The sequence below is a fragment of the Sander vitreus genome, chromosome 22, assembly GCF_031162955.1.
Source record: "Sander vitreus isolate 19-12246 chromosome 22, sanVit1, whole genome shotgun sequence".
Lineage (NCBI taxonomy): Eukaryota > Metazoa > Chordata > Actinopteri > Perciformes > Percidae > Sander > Sander vitreus.
Genome location: NC_135876.1, coordinates 500,742 through 513,768, shown reverse-complemented (window position 1 = coordinate 513,768; position 13,027 = coordinate 500,742). Strand labels below are relative to the sequence as shown.

The 13,027-nt window shown below is 40.1% G+C and overlaps 2 protein-coding genes and 1 long non-coding RNA gene across 7 annotated transcripts in view; 1 reads left to right on the top strand and 2 right to left on the bottom strand.

Moving 5' to 3' along the window:
* Positions 1 to 2,391, bottom strand: part of LOC144537265 (putative ferric-chelate reductase 1) — a 40,065-nt gene extending 37,674 nt beyond the window's left edge. For 4 of the 5 annotated variants that reach the window (XM_078280868.1, XM_078280864.1, XM_078280866.1 and 1 more), the window contains exon 1: positions 2,105 to 2,390. In XM_078280868.1, coding sequence (XP_078136994.1) covers positions 2,105 to 2,297 — 193 coding nt within the window. In that variant the 5' untranslated portion in view covers positions 2,298 to 2,390. Of the gene's footprint in view, positions 1 to 2,104 lie in introns of all 5 variants that reach the window. The other variant, XM_078280869.1, reaches the window with a different exon arrangement.
* Positions 2,392 to 2,498: 107 nt separating this feature from the next.
* On the top strand, positions 2,499 to 6,190 carry LOC144537074 (uncharacterized). The gene is made up of 2 exons (XR_013503808.1): positions 2,499 to 2,712; positions 3,714 to 6,190. It is a non-coding gene; the product is annotated as an uncharacterized LOC144537074 (long non-coding RNA).
* Positions 6,191 to 8,133: 1,943 nt separating this feature from the next.
* Positions 8,134 to 13,027, bottom strand: part of LOC144537073 (glycogen debranching enzyme-like) — a 58,484-nt gene continuing 53,590 nt past the window's right edge. Inside the window, exons 28-33 of the mRNA XM_078280493.1 lie at positions 12,781 to 12,893; positions 12,270 to 12,481; positions 11,231 to 11,328; positions 10,691 to 10,778; positions 10,471 to 10,604; positions 8,134 to 10,271 (exon numbers count right to left, since the gene is read on the bottom strand). Of these exons, the coding sequence (XP_078136619.1) occupies positions 10,154 to 10,271; positions 10,471 to 10,604; positions 10,691 to 10,778; positions 11,231 to 11,328; positions 12,270 to 12,481; positions 12,781 to 12,893 (763 nt within the window). The 3' untranslated portion in view covers positions 8,134 to 10,153. The remainder of the gene's footprint in view (positions 10,272 to 10,470; positions 10,605 to 10,690; positions 10,779 to 11,230; positions 11,329 to 12,269; positions 12,482 to 12,780; positions 12,894 to 13,027) is intronic.

Genomic DNA, 13,027 nt, shown 5'->3' with positions numbered 1-13,027 from the left:
TATTTTAGACAACATGACTCTAGAGAAAAATTATAATTATTTAATTTTACTAATGATTTTTAGTAATGACTACTAATGTAAACTTGATTTGTGTACTGCATCAACATACCGCTCTGTGTTAATACAACTTGACCTGTTAAGTTTCACCTTGTGTAAAAACTTTAGTTTAAGGTTTAAGGGAACGGGTTTCCACACAAATTTTGTTATGAAATGATAAATGAATGTTCTGATTGGTTAATGTAATAAACGTATTATTTATTTTTTTATAAATGAATATTTTAATGTTATTTTTTGTGTGCTTAAGTATGACTTCACAACAAAGAAGAATGAAGAAGAGAGAGAAAGAGCTTAAGGAAGCAGCTAAAAGAACTGCAACTTTGCAGAGCTGGATCAAAACTTCCAGCAGGCCTGCTGCAGGTGCCTTTTATTTCAGAGCAATAGCCAGTCCAAATGTCTGTGCACGTCCCTGTCACCACCCCATTCACTACTGTCGTCTGTTACGTTGGCAGCAGAGCCTGCAGCAGGTGCTTCTGTGACAGTATCAGTTATTATGCTTCCTCTCTCTTCAGGTTCGGCCTACTGTTTTCATGCTTGGCAAAAGAAAAAGGTGTCTCCAACTGTAATGGAGCGTACATTAACTTCTAATCAAGGAGTGCTTGATTCGCCAAACCTGATTTTTTGCAGTCAAATTACTTTTGACTTACTTAATTACATAATTACTTACTTTTTTTTTGTTGTTGTAGTGAGTAAAGAAGATGATTAGGGGAAATGTAGTTGATTAAAAGAATACATATTATTTAGGAAATGTAGTGGAGTAAAAGTAAAGGTTTCCAGAAATATAAATAACAAAGTAAAGTACAGATATGGTAAAATTCTACTTAAGTACAGTAACAAAGTTATGTACTTCGTTGAATTACAACACTGCATTTTAGTTATCCTAAATAGCATATCCGTAATAGCTTTATTCAAAATTACATTCTCACCAGTCGGAGGGTAATTAAAGATATCCACAATAACATTCTTACTAGTAGTAATTGTATTTCAAGATCTCTACAACTATGATTGTACTAGACAAAACTAAAGTTAAGATATCTTTAAATCTGTAAAAAAGTACAAGTGGCCATTTTAACATTTAATAGCTAAACTGAATATTTATTGCAGATATCCATAATTCAAGAACAATATCCATAATAGAAGAACAATTTCAGATACCTACAATCCAATTGTTCCAAAATGGAAAACAAATATCCCAACCCATTCTCACGGCAGTTCGTGAAATGGTCACGTTATTGAATCTATGGACAGGTTTTTTTCGTGGTGGTCAGCACGTTATTTAAACTAATGTATTTCAATGGGAAGCATCTTTTGTGATCACAGCACGACGACGGTAGCGAGTAGTATGAAATGCCGAAGATCCGCGCACGGACGTTGGTTGGGGTGGTGGATGGGTCAAACAACACAGGACTTTCACCCAGGAGACCGGGGATCGTGTCCCGGTGTGTGACGTGTCCTTTCCCCGTTCTTCTTTTCCTAAACCCAACCTCCGTATAGATGCTTCTGATTATGTGCTGACCACCACGAAAAAAACGAGATAAACGTGTCCGTGTACACAAATCAATAGATTCAAAATAACGTGACCATTTCACGAACTGCCGTGAGACCGTGTTGAATATCCACAATACGTTGGTGGGTATCAGCAATTGCATTGTTTCTATACAAAAATCTAGTTGTAGATATCCATATTTGTACCAGTCAAAATGTATTTCAGATATTTTAAATTACATTATGGATGGCCGGAATGGCCGGTTTCCATTTTGGATATCTAAAATTGAAATCATGACTAGTAACAATTGTATTGTAGATATCTGAAATCATAGTTCTTCCTAGTAATAATTCTATTGCAGATATCTAGAACGTTAATTCTCGATAGGAGGAAAAACATTGTGGATATCTGAAATTGAAAGCCCAATGCACATGAATGGCAAAAGTAACGTCATTTGTCCTAGTAAGAATGATGCTGCGAATATCTTAAATGTTCCATTTGACTAGGAATAATATCCAGTCTAGCTATTAAATGTTAAAATGGCTTGCCATACTGGGTTACCTTTCACTGGATCTCCGAGTTTGTAGCTGCTGCGGTCCATCGCAACGGTGAAGGGTGCTGGTTTTGTCTGCGGGCTCTGCCCAGAGTGATGGGGTAGCAGGTCAACACAACTGTCTGTAACTAGACCTGAAGGATAGCCTCGAACCAGAGGAGCAACACACAGCAGCAGCAGCAGCAACACAACACGGTCCATTGCGATGAAATTATCAGTTAACACGTGATTACAGCTGGTGGAAAACAGAGACCATGAGTAGTATGGTGCTTTTATTCAGCTGAGACTATAGGTGGAGTCTGTGTAGGTAAGAATGACTGAGGGGAGGGAGGAAGGGAGGAGGGATGTAAACGGACACTGGGAGGAGGCCACAGGTAGACCGGTTATACCTGTTATGTTCACTGTGTCACGAGTAGTTCCCCGTAAAGTGACACATGAGACGGGATGTTTAGAGGTTTGGAAATCTATCCCTGTGTTTGAGTGTATGTTAATGTGTGTGTTTCGTATGTGTGCGTGAGAGAGAAAGAAGGAAAAAGAGAGAGAGAGAGCTGTGTGAGTCACTGCTGTTGGAAGATGATTCCCAAGATGAGACCACAAATCCACATTTAAAGAGCAGGTATTATGCCTTTCTGTGTTGCAACGCCCTTACCTCATTTCTTATTAACTACACCCAACCGTTACACATTACACAGTAGTATTGTAGCCTCATGATGATAATGTATGTTCCAATGTATGTTCCAAATGTATAATACTATTTATTATATAAAGTGGATATTGTTAAGTGTTCATACAATTAAACTGTCAATATTAAGGAAATTGCCACAGGTTAAATACGTACCCTGGGCCTCTGCGTCAAGGAATAAACCTTAACATATGGGTGTGCGCTCTACCAACGGAGCTAAATGTGGCAGCTAGTGCTGCATGCATTATTGTAACATTAAATATATTGTGTTTAAGATGTTTTGTTTTTGAACTAAAACACTGGAGAGTTGACTCAGTCAGTGTCAGCATGGAATGAGACACAGTCAGCAGAACAGAAGACAGATTCAATGTGTGTGGTTTTTACCAGCGAGATAACAAAACTCATTAACACTAAATCAAACATGAACATAAACTGCATTAATGACAATGAAAAACAATTTTTAAGTAAATCAGCTTACAAGATGCACACAGCATAGTTAGGGGAAAGAAGCAGGAACAATGGGAGGAAGGCTGTAAATAGAGCCTCTAATTAAGTGGATTGATTGCACCTGAAGGGTGTGGTTCATTCCCATGCATCCCATGCTTATAACTTAGCACAAAAAGTAAGGAAATTTGTGTTTTGTAGATTATTTCTCTGTGGTAACAATGCTTTTTGGCAATAAATCTTATACCGTTGGAAAGCCTGTTTAGTTCCCTTTCTAATGGTGCCCCATTTGTAAGGAACATGCATTTGTGGGACAAGCGGCAGCGCTGAGTATGTGGGTTATGCCCATGAAAAATTTGCCAAATCTTCTCTGCCAATGCCAAACAGCTTATTCTGCCATTGACTCGTTTGGTGTTTGGTGGATTGGATGATTGAAGTTTGAATAAACAAGACATATTGGCAATTTAATAATTCATTCATTTCACAAACAGGAGCCTCAGTAGCGTGTGGAAGAACCATACACAGCCACAACAGCCTGGCACCTCCTCCTCATGCTGGTCACCAGCCTGGTCACACACTGCTGTGGGATGGCATCCCATTCACCAACGTGGTTGTGTTGGTCACTCTGGCACGAACAGCTCGTCCAAGCTGATCCCACAAGTGTTCATTGAGGTCAGGACTGCTGGCAGGCCATTCCATCCTCTCCACTCCCACATTCTGGAGGTAGTCTCTGATAAACCCCGCCCTGTGGGGCCGAGCGTTGTCATCTTGGAGGATAGAGTTCAGTCCCAGACTGTGGAGATTTGGGATTGCCACTGGTTGCAGAATCTCATCTCTATATCTCTCTGCATTGAGATTGCCTCCAATGATGACAAGCCTCTTTTTCCAGTGAGGAAGATGCCGCCTCACACCATCACACTGCCTCCACCAAAAGGTGTTACTCTATCGGTGCAGCAATCAGCATAGCGTTCTCTGCGTCTCTTCTCCACACTTTGACCCTATGATCCAACTGCCGTAGGCAGAATCTGGACTCATCACTGAACATAACGTTCCTCCACATGTTCAGGTTCCAGTGCACATGTTGCCGACACCAGCGCAAACGGGCCTGACGGTGAAGGGCAATGGCAGAGAAGATTGGCAAATTTTTCATGGGCACAACCCACATACTCAGCACTGCTGCTCATCCCACAAATGCATGTTCCTTACAAAGAACTAAACAGGCTTTCCAACGTACAAGTACAAGACATGTACTGTAACAGAATATTATTGCAGTGTAGTATTAGTACTTTTATTTAAGTAAAGGATGTGAATACTTCTTCTACCACTGTTCACCACTAGTGTTTCGGTGCTGGTCTCAGTCAGTTTGGATGAATTTTCATCACATGGTTGTGCATGGCAGTAAACAAACCTACGCATAGCTGAAAAGCTGTACAATTTTATACATTTAAACAGCTCCTTGATGGTTGATTGTTAAAACCTTTTTGAAATCAGACATGTTTTATGTGAGGTTTTGTGCATGGATGTTTTAAGAGAACTGGTTACAGCATTCGGCACGAAGCACCGTTCATTCCAATGAAAGTTGCTCAAAAGTGCATGAAACAGTCATGGAGCTCGAAAAATACCCGGATCTTCCGCATTGACTGGCCCATGACATCCCGATGGACATGCGCACTAGTGACAGCTTGTTTGAGTTGTTGTAGCAACATTGCTCGTTTATGAGCTTCTCTGCAGCGGAAACGATTTTAAGCGGAGAACTTGTCATTCATTGTCTTAAATATTGACTAACGTTAAACATTGTGTTTTCATCGTTTAATGCTTATCATATAAAAGATGGATGTATTAAGAGAACCAAGGGGATGTAATCATTATGTTGTGCTACTAACTAGCTACTAACGTTAGTGGTAGCCCTGGTAGTTTGTGAACAGAGACGTTAATAACGTTACAGGCTTTACAGCATACACCCCTCAAAAGTATTATAAGATATTACACATGATGAATTGCAGCCACATAGCCATTATTACAGCTACATGAATTTAGGAGAACCGTATGAGCCTGCAGTGCAGGGCGGCTCTGCCGGGCGCAGTCCCGCAGGTTGGCTTGCATTCATTGATTATGTCATGCTACTAGCTAGCGCTACCGTTAGCTACTAGCCGATGACCCCATGAGGTCTTTAATAACATAACATCTACGTTACAGGCTTTACAGCATACAGAGCTCGGATGTATCATAAGATAATAATGTTACACATGATGAACTACAGCCATTATATCATATCCTTTTACAGCTACAGGAACTCAGGAGAACCGTCATATGAGCCTGCAGTGCAGGGTGACATGGGCGCAGTCCCGTAGGTCGGCTCGCGTTCATTATGTGTGTTCATCATGCCTAGTTAAATAATTCTGGATTCGGCTATTAGTGCATGTTAAAATCTTTAAAATATGACGGTTTAAACAAGGACCCTTTAAGTGTTCGGACTGGTAAGCTGATATACCCCCCTAAAAATTATCCACTGAAATATAATAGTTTCTTTCGCTATGTAAAGTCTATGGGAAAAGTGTTTCTGGGCTAAGCCCATGGTTGCTTTAAGACATGGCGCTGTTCCTGGGGGCTTGGTTTTTTTTGCCTACTTTGGAGCTTTTTACATAATGGCAGCGTGGTCTAACGAGACGCATTCAGGGACCGACCGAATTTTGAGAATCCAATGAACAATTCGTTTTTTCCAGCTTCTTTCTAGGGTAAGTGGTTTTTCTTTGGCAATCTTTCTAAACAAAACATGCTTTTTCTATTTTGGTTTAATGAATTGAGTGAGTAAGTGAGCGAATGAGTGGGTGTTTGTTTCCGTGTGTGTGTTGAAATTTATTTACAAATAATAAAAATATGATCAGTTTACTGGCTGTGCCTGTATGATGATGATGATGATGAGTCAGTTACCGTGATTTTTTTTGGAGCATTAAACACTTTTACTACCTTTTTTGAATCAATTTATGCTGGAAATATCTTTATCTAAAGGGAAACATAGGGGACAATTAAAAATAAATAAAAACATAATGGAATCGTTTGCAGTAAGTCTCTCAGGCATTCTGTATTGCTTTCAACTATTTATTCTCCCATAGATCGACTTTTCTAATTATATCTGAGTCAGCACACATGTAGCCTAGCATCATTTACTCCTCCCTCTTTTGCGTCATTTCTGCTCATGTTCAAAACTTTGTGCACATTCAAAATATATCTGTGTTCTCTGAGATTTGGAGGAGTCGTGATATTCTGAGAAAAATAAAGTGATAATAGGCTATTACAAGAATAAAGTCACTATATTTCAGAATATAATGTACCTGCACCATATTCTGCTGTGCATTATGTAATTGCTCTGCTGATACGGTAGATCTCAGATCTCCTGACAGACTCAGAGCCCCGTTTGGGTCTCTGGTCTCTGGATGAGACAAAGTTTAGGGAAGTGTCTGAACGCTGCTCTACATCGGGGGTGGGAAACCTAAACTACAGCAGAAATACACAGAGCACAAACGGGACACATCTGCTGCAGCATGTCGACAGCAGAGCACGTCTTTTATAAACCTGAAGCTGCACAGACCACGGAAGTATGTATTTTTACAGCGAGAGAGGACACTAAGTGACACACAGGTCTGCTCCAGAGCTCCGTGTGTTTTTGTCTTTTTCTTCACACTAAATCATTAGTATTGCACTTCTAAACTTTGTCTTGATGGCATCAATGTATTAGACTGATTTGGCTATGATTCCTCTGAAAATTTCACCTTTCACAACTTTCCTCACTTAGAGACGGTTGCTAGGTGATAGCAACAAATACGTCATACTGGTCAGACCCCGCACGTTTTTATTCTATTATACTTGTTTTTGTAAAAAAAAAAAAAGAAAAAAAAAAAAGACAGAGAGAGAGAGAGGGAGAGAGAAGGAGAGAGAGAGAGAGAGGGAGAGAGAGAGAGAGAGAGAGAGAGAGAGAGAGAGAGAGAGAGAGAGAGAGAGAGAGAGAGAGAGAGAGAGAGAGAGAGAGAGAGAGAGAGAGAGAGAGAGAGAGAGAGAGAGAGAGAGAGAGAGAGAGAGAGAGAGAGAGAGAGAAGGAGAGAGAGAGAGACAGAGAGAGAGAGAGAGAGAGAGAGAGAGAGAGAGAGAGAGAGAGAGAGACAGAGAGAGAGGGAGAGAGAGAGAGAGAGAGACAGAGAGAGAGGGAGAGAGAGAGAGAGGGAAAGAGATCAGGGGCTATTCATAAAACATTCGGGGCTGTAGCCGGGGACGCCCAGGCCTAACGACGCCTCTGGGGGATAAACTACGCATTGTAGCTTTAATATTTGCATCTAATGACCAGTTTTGGTGGAACATGTGTACATTGAAGGGTTGTTTTAGTGGTGCAACAGAAAACTCAGATTGGACAGATAGTCTAGCTGGCTGTCTGGATTTACCCTGCAGAGAAAAGCGTAAGATAACGGGACATCCGAAATCGGACATTCGAAAACAGTGACATCAGGCAGAATTTCCGGCAGAACGAGAGCAATCCTAGAAGTGGAACGTCGTGGACTATCAAAGGATAGACTTAGACATTTGATTTTGCAGGAAAAACACGCCACGCCACTGGTTATTAAATGATTGAACTCGCGATGTGATTCGCCTTGGGCGTACGGACAAGTGGCTGTCGGGTACAGTCATCATTTAGTCATTTTGACTTGATGAAGGTCTAGGCAAGATCAAAACACTGTTGTTACTAGTGGTAAATAAAACATGTCGGAACTTGTTTGTCCTAGTTTATAAGTTTGAAATATCCAAACCATGTTAATTGGACTTGAGGTTACAGTAGATATGCTTATGCTGTGGGTAAAATCACCTTTACCGGATTATTGATTATAGTAAGAGACACCTGTGCTTTGCTATTTTTTATTTTTTATTTATTACATGAAATAAAATGTTGAATATGTTCAGTTCCATAGTTCATTTTTAACAGCATGTTTAGACAAGTGCTTCCTCTCTTGAGAGGCTCAACTTTCAGGCATCAAAAGTCTTGTAATTCATATTGTAATTCAAGTCATCTGAGAGAAAACTAGACTTCTGCACCTCCTCTTGGCTCTGTATTCAGGCTTCAGATAATCTAGTCAGAGTGTAGCCAATCACAGGTAATTTCAGAGAGAGAGAAAGTGTTCTTATTGGCTGTTCTGCGCATGCATTGCCCTTACGACAAAGAGGTGAGAAGGAGAGCTGCAGGAAGAGGTCTCACTCTATTTCACATTCTGGCGTTTTTTTGCATTCTACCCGCAGGAGCTTTAACCAGCCATGAAGTAGTTTGTACATTTTTATTTCAATCACCTACTACACCAGACAATCTGAGTGTGACTCCATGTTCAGTAAAAGATGTACACTAATGAGCCTCCATGACACATGTTTGAGAACCACTCAACAGAACTGTAAGGTTCTAACCACTGAAACCACTCTGATAATACCCTGGCCAGATTTATAGAGGTGCTCGGCACACTGTTCTTTAGCATTTACATTTTAAGCATGCATCTAACGTTGCAACCCAGAGTTACATAGAGGCTAAGTGACCTGAATAAATAAGTGGAAAAATTTAACAAATGCACATGCTTCCACACTTCCAGATCTCAACTCAGCTGAGCACCTATGGGACATCATGGAGCAATGTGTTAGACAGCACTTTCCACCACCATCACCTTTGGGAAAACCTTTTGGAAGGTTGTTCATCACTCATGTAGAATTCCACGCACTTGGAGAATCTATGACAAGGAGCTCTGAAGCAGTTCTGGCTCGTGGTGGAACAACGCTTAACGTAATATTGCTTTTTGCTTTCATTCGTCACCCATGTTTATGTTCTGAGGCTTTAGAGAAAGCCGTTTGAATCTTAAATACATATCCACAATACAGTATAAAATGACAATTTCCTCTACTAGTTTACTGGTTGGATGCCAACTAGAGGAAATTGTCGCTTGATATCATGGATATTTATTGTTATTGCTCAAACGGCTTTCCATACTGCTAAGCATATTTGGCATCATAGAACAAAAATGTTGTCTCAACTTTGGTGATATATGTACAGCTAACACGTTTTCAAAATTGGTACAGGAGGGCTTTCCTGGTGGCCTAGTGGTTAAGATGACCTACTGGATGGTGGTAATAGCCATGTGGCATAACCATGTACAGTAGAAGAACCATGTAGCAGGTTTAATTCTGGACAGGTACCTTTGCGGCGTGTCATACCCCTCATACCCCCTCTCTCCTATCAATGCAATCAATGTCAAAAAAACATAATGGTACCACGATGGAAACAAGCCTTCAATTTGATTGTGTTTTTATCCTCTGTGATTTTTAACGTTGGCTTTTGATTCTGCTTATTGATTCCAGTTCTTGTTGATTTTAGGTTCTGATTCTTAGCGTATTAAGACGCAAAGAAGTCCATGAACGTTGGGGCAATACGTCAGAGGGTAAGGTCAGCAGGAGACTGAGTTCTCATAGATGAATTTCCCACGTTTTCCAGGAATGTTTCAGCACTCCTCTAACCCTGAGATTATACACTTTTTAATCCTCTGGGTACACACAAATTATGCAGAGTAGTTAAGCACATTAATTACTGTTATAGTAAAAGGAGGCAAAGTCGGTCTAGAATTTCTTTCAGGAATTAATAAGCACAAGTGAAAATGCTGTTTATTCAGGAATCCTTGAATTCTTATGAATGTGTTAATTTCAGATGCATAAGTGGTGTTTGATACCCAACTCTACACCCTGCGCTCAGGGAAACATGGTGCATAGTTATGCAGTAGGAAATGACAAATAGCATATGATTGATTGTCAGTGAGCTTTTCATACACTTTGCAGCTCGTTTAGGATTTAGAGTAGGCATTGTGTTGGTGTAGGCTGGTGGAGGTCACTCTTGATGGTGCTGTTAAGGTTGTTGGGGTCAAAGGTCATATAGAACCTCCAGGATGGTAGCCATGGATGAGGCTTGGCACTCACAGCTGAAAAGGCAGTGCTGGCCATTCTCATTGGTCAGCTCAGGAAGACCCTTCCAAAGTGACCTAGAGGAAGACAGTGGAGAGCAAAGTGGCCATTTATCACAAACATGGTTGAAACAGATTCATTAATGGGAATCAATACTTTTCATTGATTTTCTACCTTTGTGGGTCCTACCAGTGGTTCTTCATGATACACTAAGTTAAACATGCTACTGCCAGGTTAGAAGATCAGTCACAGCAATAACATGTTGATTGTGAATACCTCTCCAAGTGCACAGCGTGACGAGACAAAATGTTTTTCACCAGGTTAACAGTTTCGTCATACGTCTGCTTTCCCATTTTCTTGGCAAAGTACAGTTTGGCTCGCAGGAAGTAGCCGACGGGCCACAACCATTCCTGGAAGAGGGAAAAAGGTGTCAGTGCTACTAAATGGCAGCTTGACTTACTGCTGTTGTGGAGGGGGTTACTGTACACTTGCTTACTGGCCCTTGATGATAGTTGAAGCCCTTGGCTCGGTTGAAGTTATCATTATCCAGGTTATTGTCATAGACTCCACAGTACACCATGTCACTGCAGAAAAACAAGGTAGAAGGAGAACATCACCTGTCTTAGATCAATCGCCTACAATCGCATCTGATATTGAAGCACACAGCATGTTCTTTGACAATGATCTTGCTCTTAAACACGGATTTTGAACATGAGCAGGAAGTGTTAACGCAAATGCAAATTCGTTTTAACACCACTCATGTTTTTGACACATTAACACAGGTTCTGTAGGATGACTGGACTGGATTCTCTGACGATGGGTGTTTTTGCACCTTCAGCTCAGAGGATTGTCCGTCTCATGTGACAGACAGTAAAGTTTTTCTTATTTTATCTTATCTTATCTTTCTGACGGAAAAGACTTTGCCTTTCTTGTTTTCCCATCACACAAACCTTTGTAAGTACACCTTTTAAAACCTGAACTACTAGATAGAGCGCGGACTCGCAGGAGTCAACAAGAGGCTGGAGCTGCAACTAACTCAGGGTCCAAGGTCTTCATCCCCAAGGGCCCCAGCAGCTTCTTCTCAGCCACAGCCAGAGCCTCCCAGGCTTTTTCCACAGTAAACAGCTCAGGAGCCTGCAACAAGCACACAAACCCACACACACACACACACACACACACACACACACACACACACACACACACACACACACACACAAATCATGTATATACTCATAATATAACATTACACAAACAAAACTGAATATTTTTATTGACGTATAATTATAAAATATTTATATTTATTCATGAAAAATATGACATATTTATATAAATGTAATATGATATATTTATTATTACTGTAACTTCAAATAATGTTGACTGGATTAACTAGACTTTATTACTATACTATACTTTATTATTGTTTTTGGCACAGGTACAGTATATGCATTGGAAACTACATTTGGAATCAAAGGTGTAACATTTAATAATAAGTCTCATGGTATTAATGTATCATTTGCTCCCAAATCTGCTTATCTAATCCAAATTCTTTTGAAGCCATTATCACATTCATTAACATTCAACATATATATATATATATATATATATATATATATATATATATATATATGTATATATACATATATATATGTATATAAAATAAGTTTAAAATGAGAAACTCTTCACAACTCTTAGACCCAAGTTGAAAATGAGATGGGCGGCATAGGATGTGAAATGTTGATTAATGTTCCCACTGAAATAACATCCTACTGACTTTTGCATACCTCATTTTTCATCCTGATTCAGAACTATTGTTCTGATTTATTACCTTACATTTTTGATGAGCAGAAAAAGAATAACTTAGACAAAAATGTCTCTGTGCAGGAAAAGCCCTGCCTAGAACATGATCCAAAATGGAAGTGGATAATGATACTTAATACTTGGATGGAACCTTAATGAATGTTAATTTATTATTATTATTATTATTATTATTATTATTAATAAACCTTAACAAAAAGTAAAACATTTTTTATTGTTACCTAAATGTACACTCTGGCACAGTGACTGTAGCTACTTACCACCATCATGGCAATGAGGAAGTTAGACCGGAGCTGGTAGTCACACCAGGGGCTGGAAGCCCCTAAACTGTCCTTGTAGATGCCTCTTTTGTGGACCAGCTCGGGTTGTTTCTCCTCAGGGTCCTGGGGATCACGGGAAATGTAGAACTTCTTCTCAAAGTTCTCTTGGATCTTAAGATCCCACTCCACATACGACACAGAATATGTCTGTCCTGAAATTAAACATTTAGGATGAACAAGGCGTGGTTTAAAGATGGTTGTAGAGACTGTAAAATCCCTTCATCTGTAAAGTTAAATTGCCACAAACACTAGTAGGAAGAAAGGCTGTAAACTGGAGATGCTTCCTTCAACTGCTTACTTACTGCGATGTGATTTAGTGTCATTACCAATAGTTTAAGCAGGAGGGGATCATTTGAAGCTTCTTTCAACCACTGAAAGTCTATTTAGAACTGCTATGGTAAATACTACAAAAACTATAGCCATGTGGAGTGCATGTGATATGTGACTGTACCTTCTCTGGGAATGTTGACTGCTGCATAGGGGAAGTGCCCATCATTGTGGAGCTTCACAATCCAGCGTACAGTAGATTTACAGAGGCCCACTATCTCCACTGCAGAGCCATCCCTGGATCACACACACACATACACACACACACACACACACACACACACACACACACACACACACACACACACACACACACACACACACACACACACACATACATACACACACACACAACCAGGAATACAAAGAGT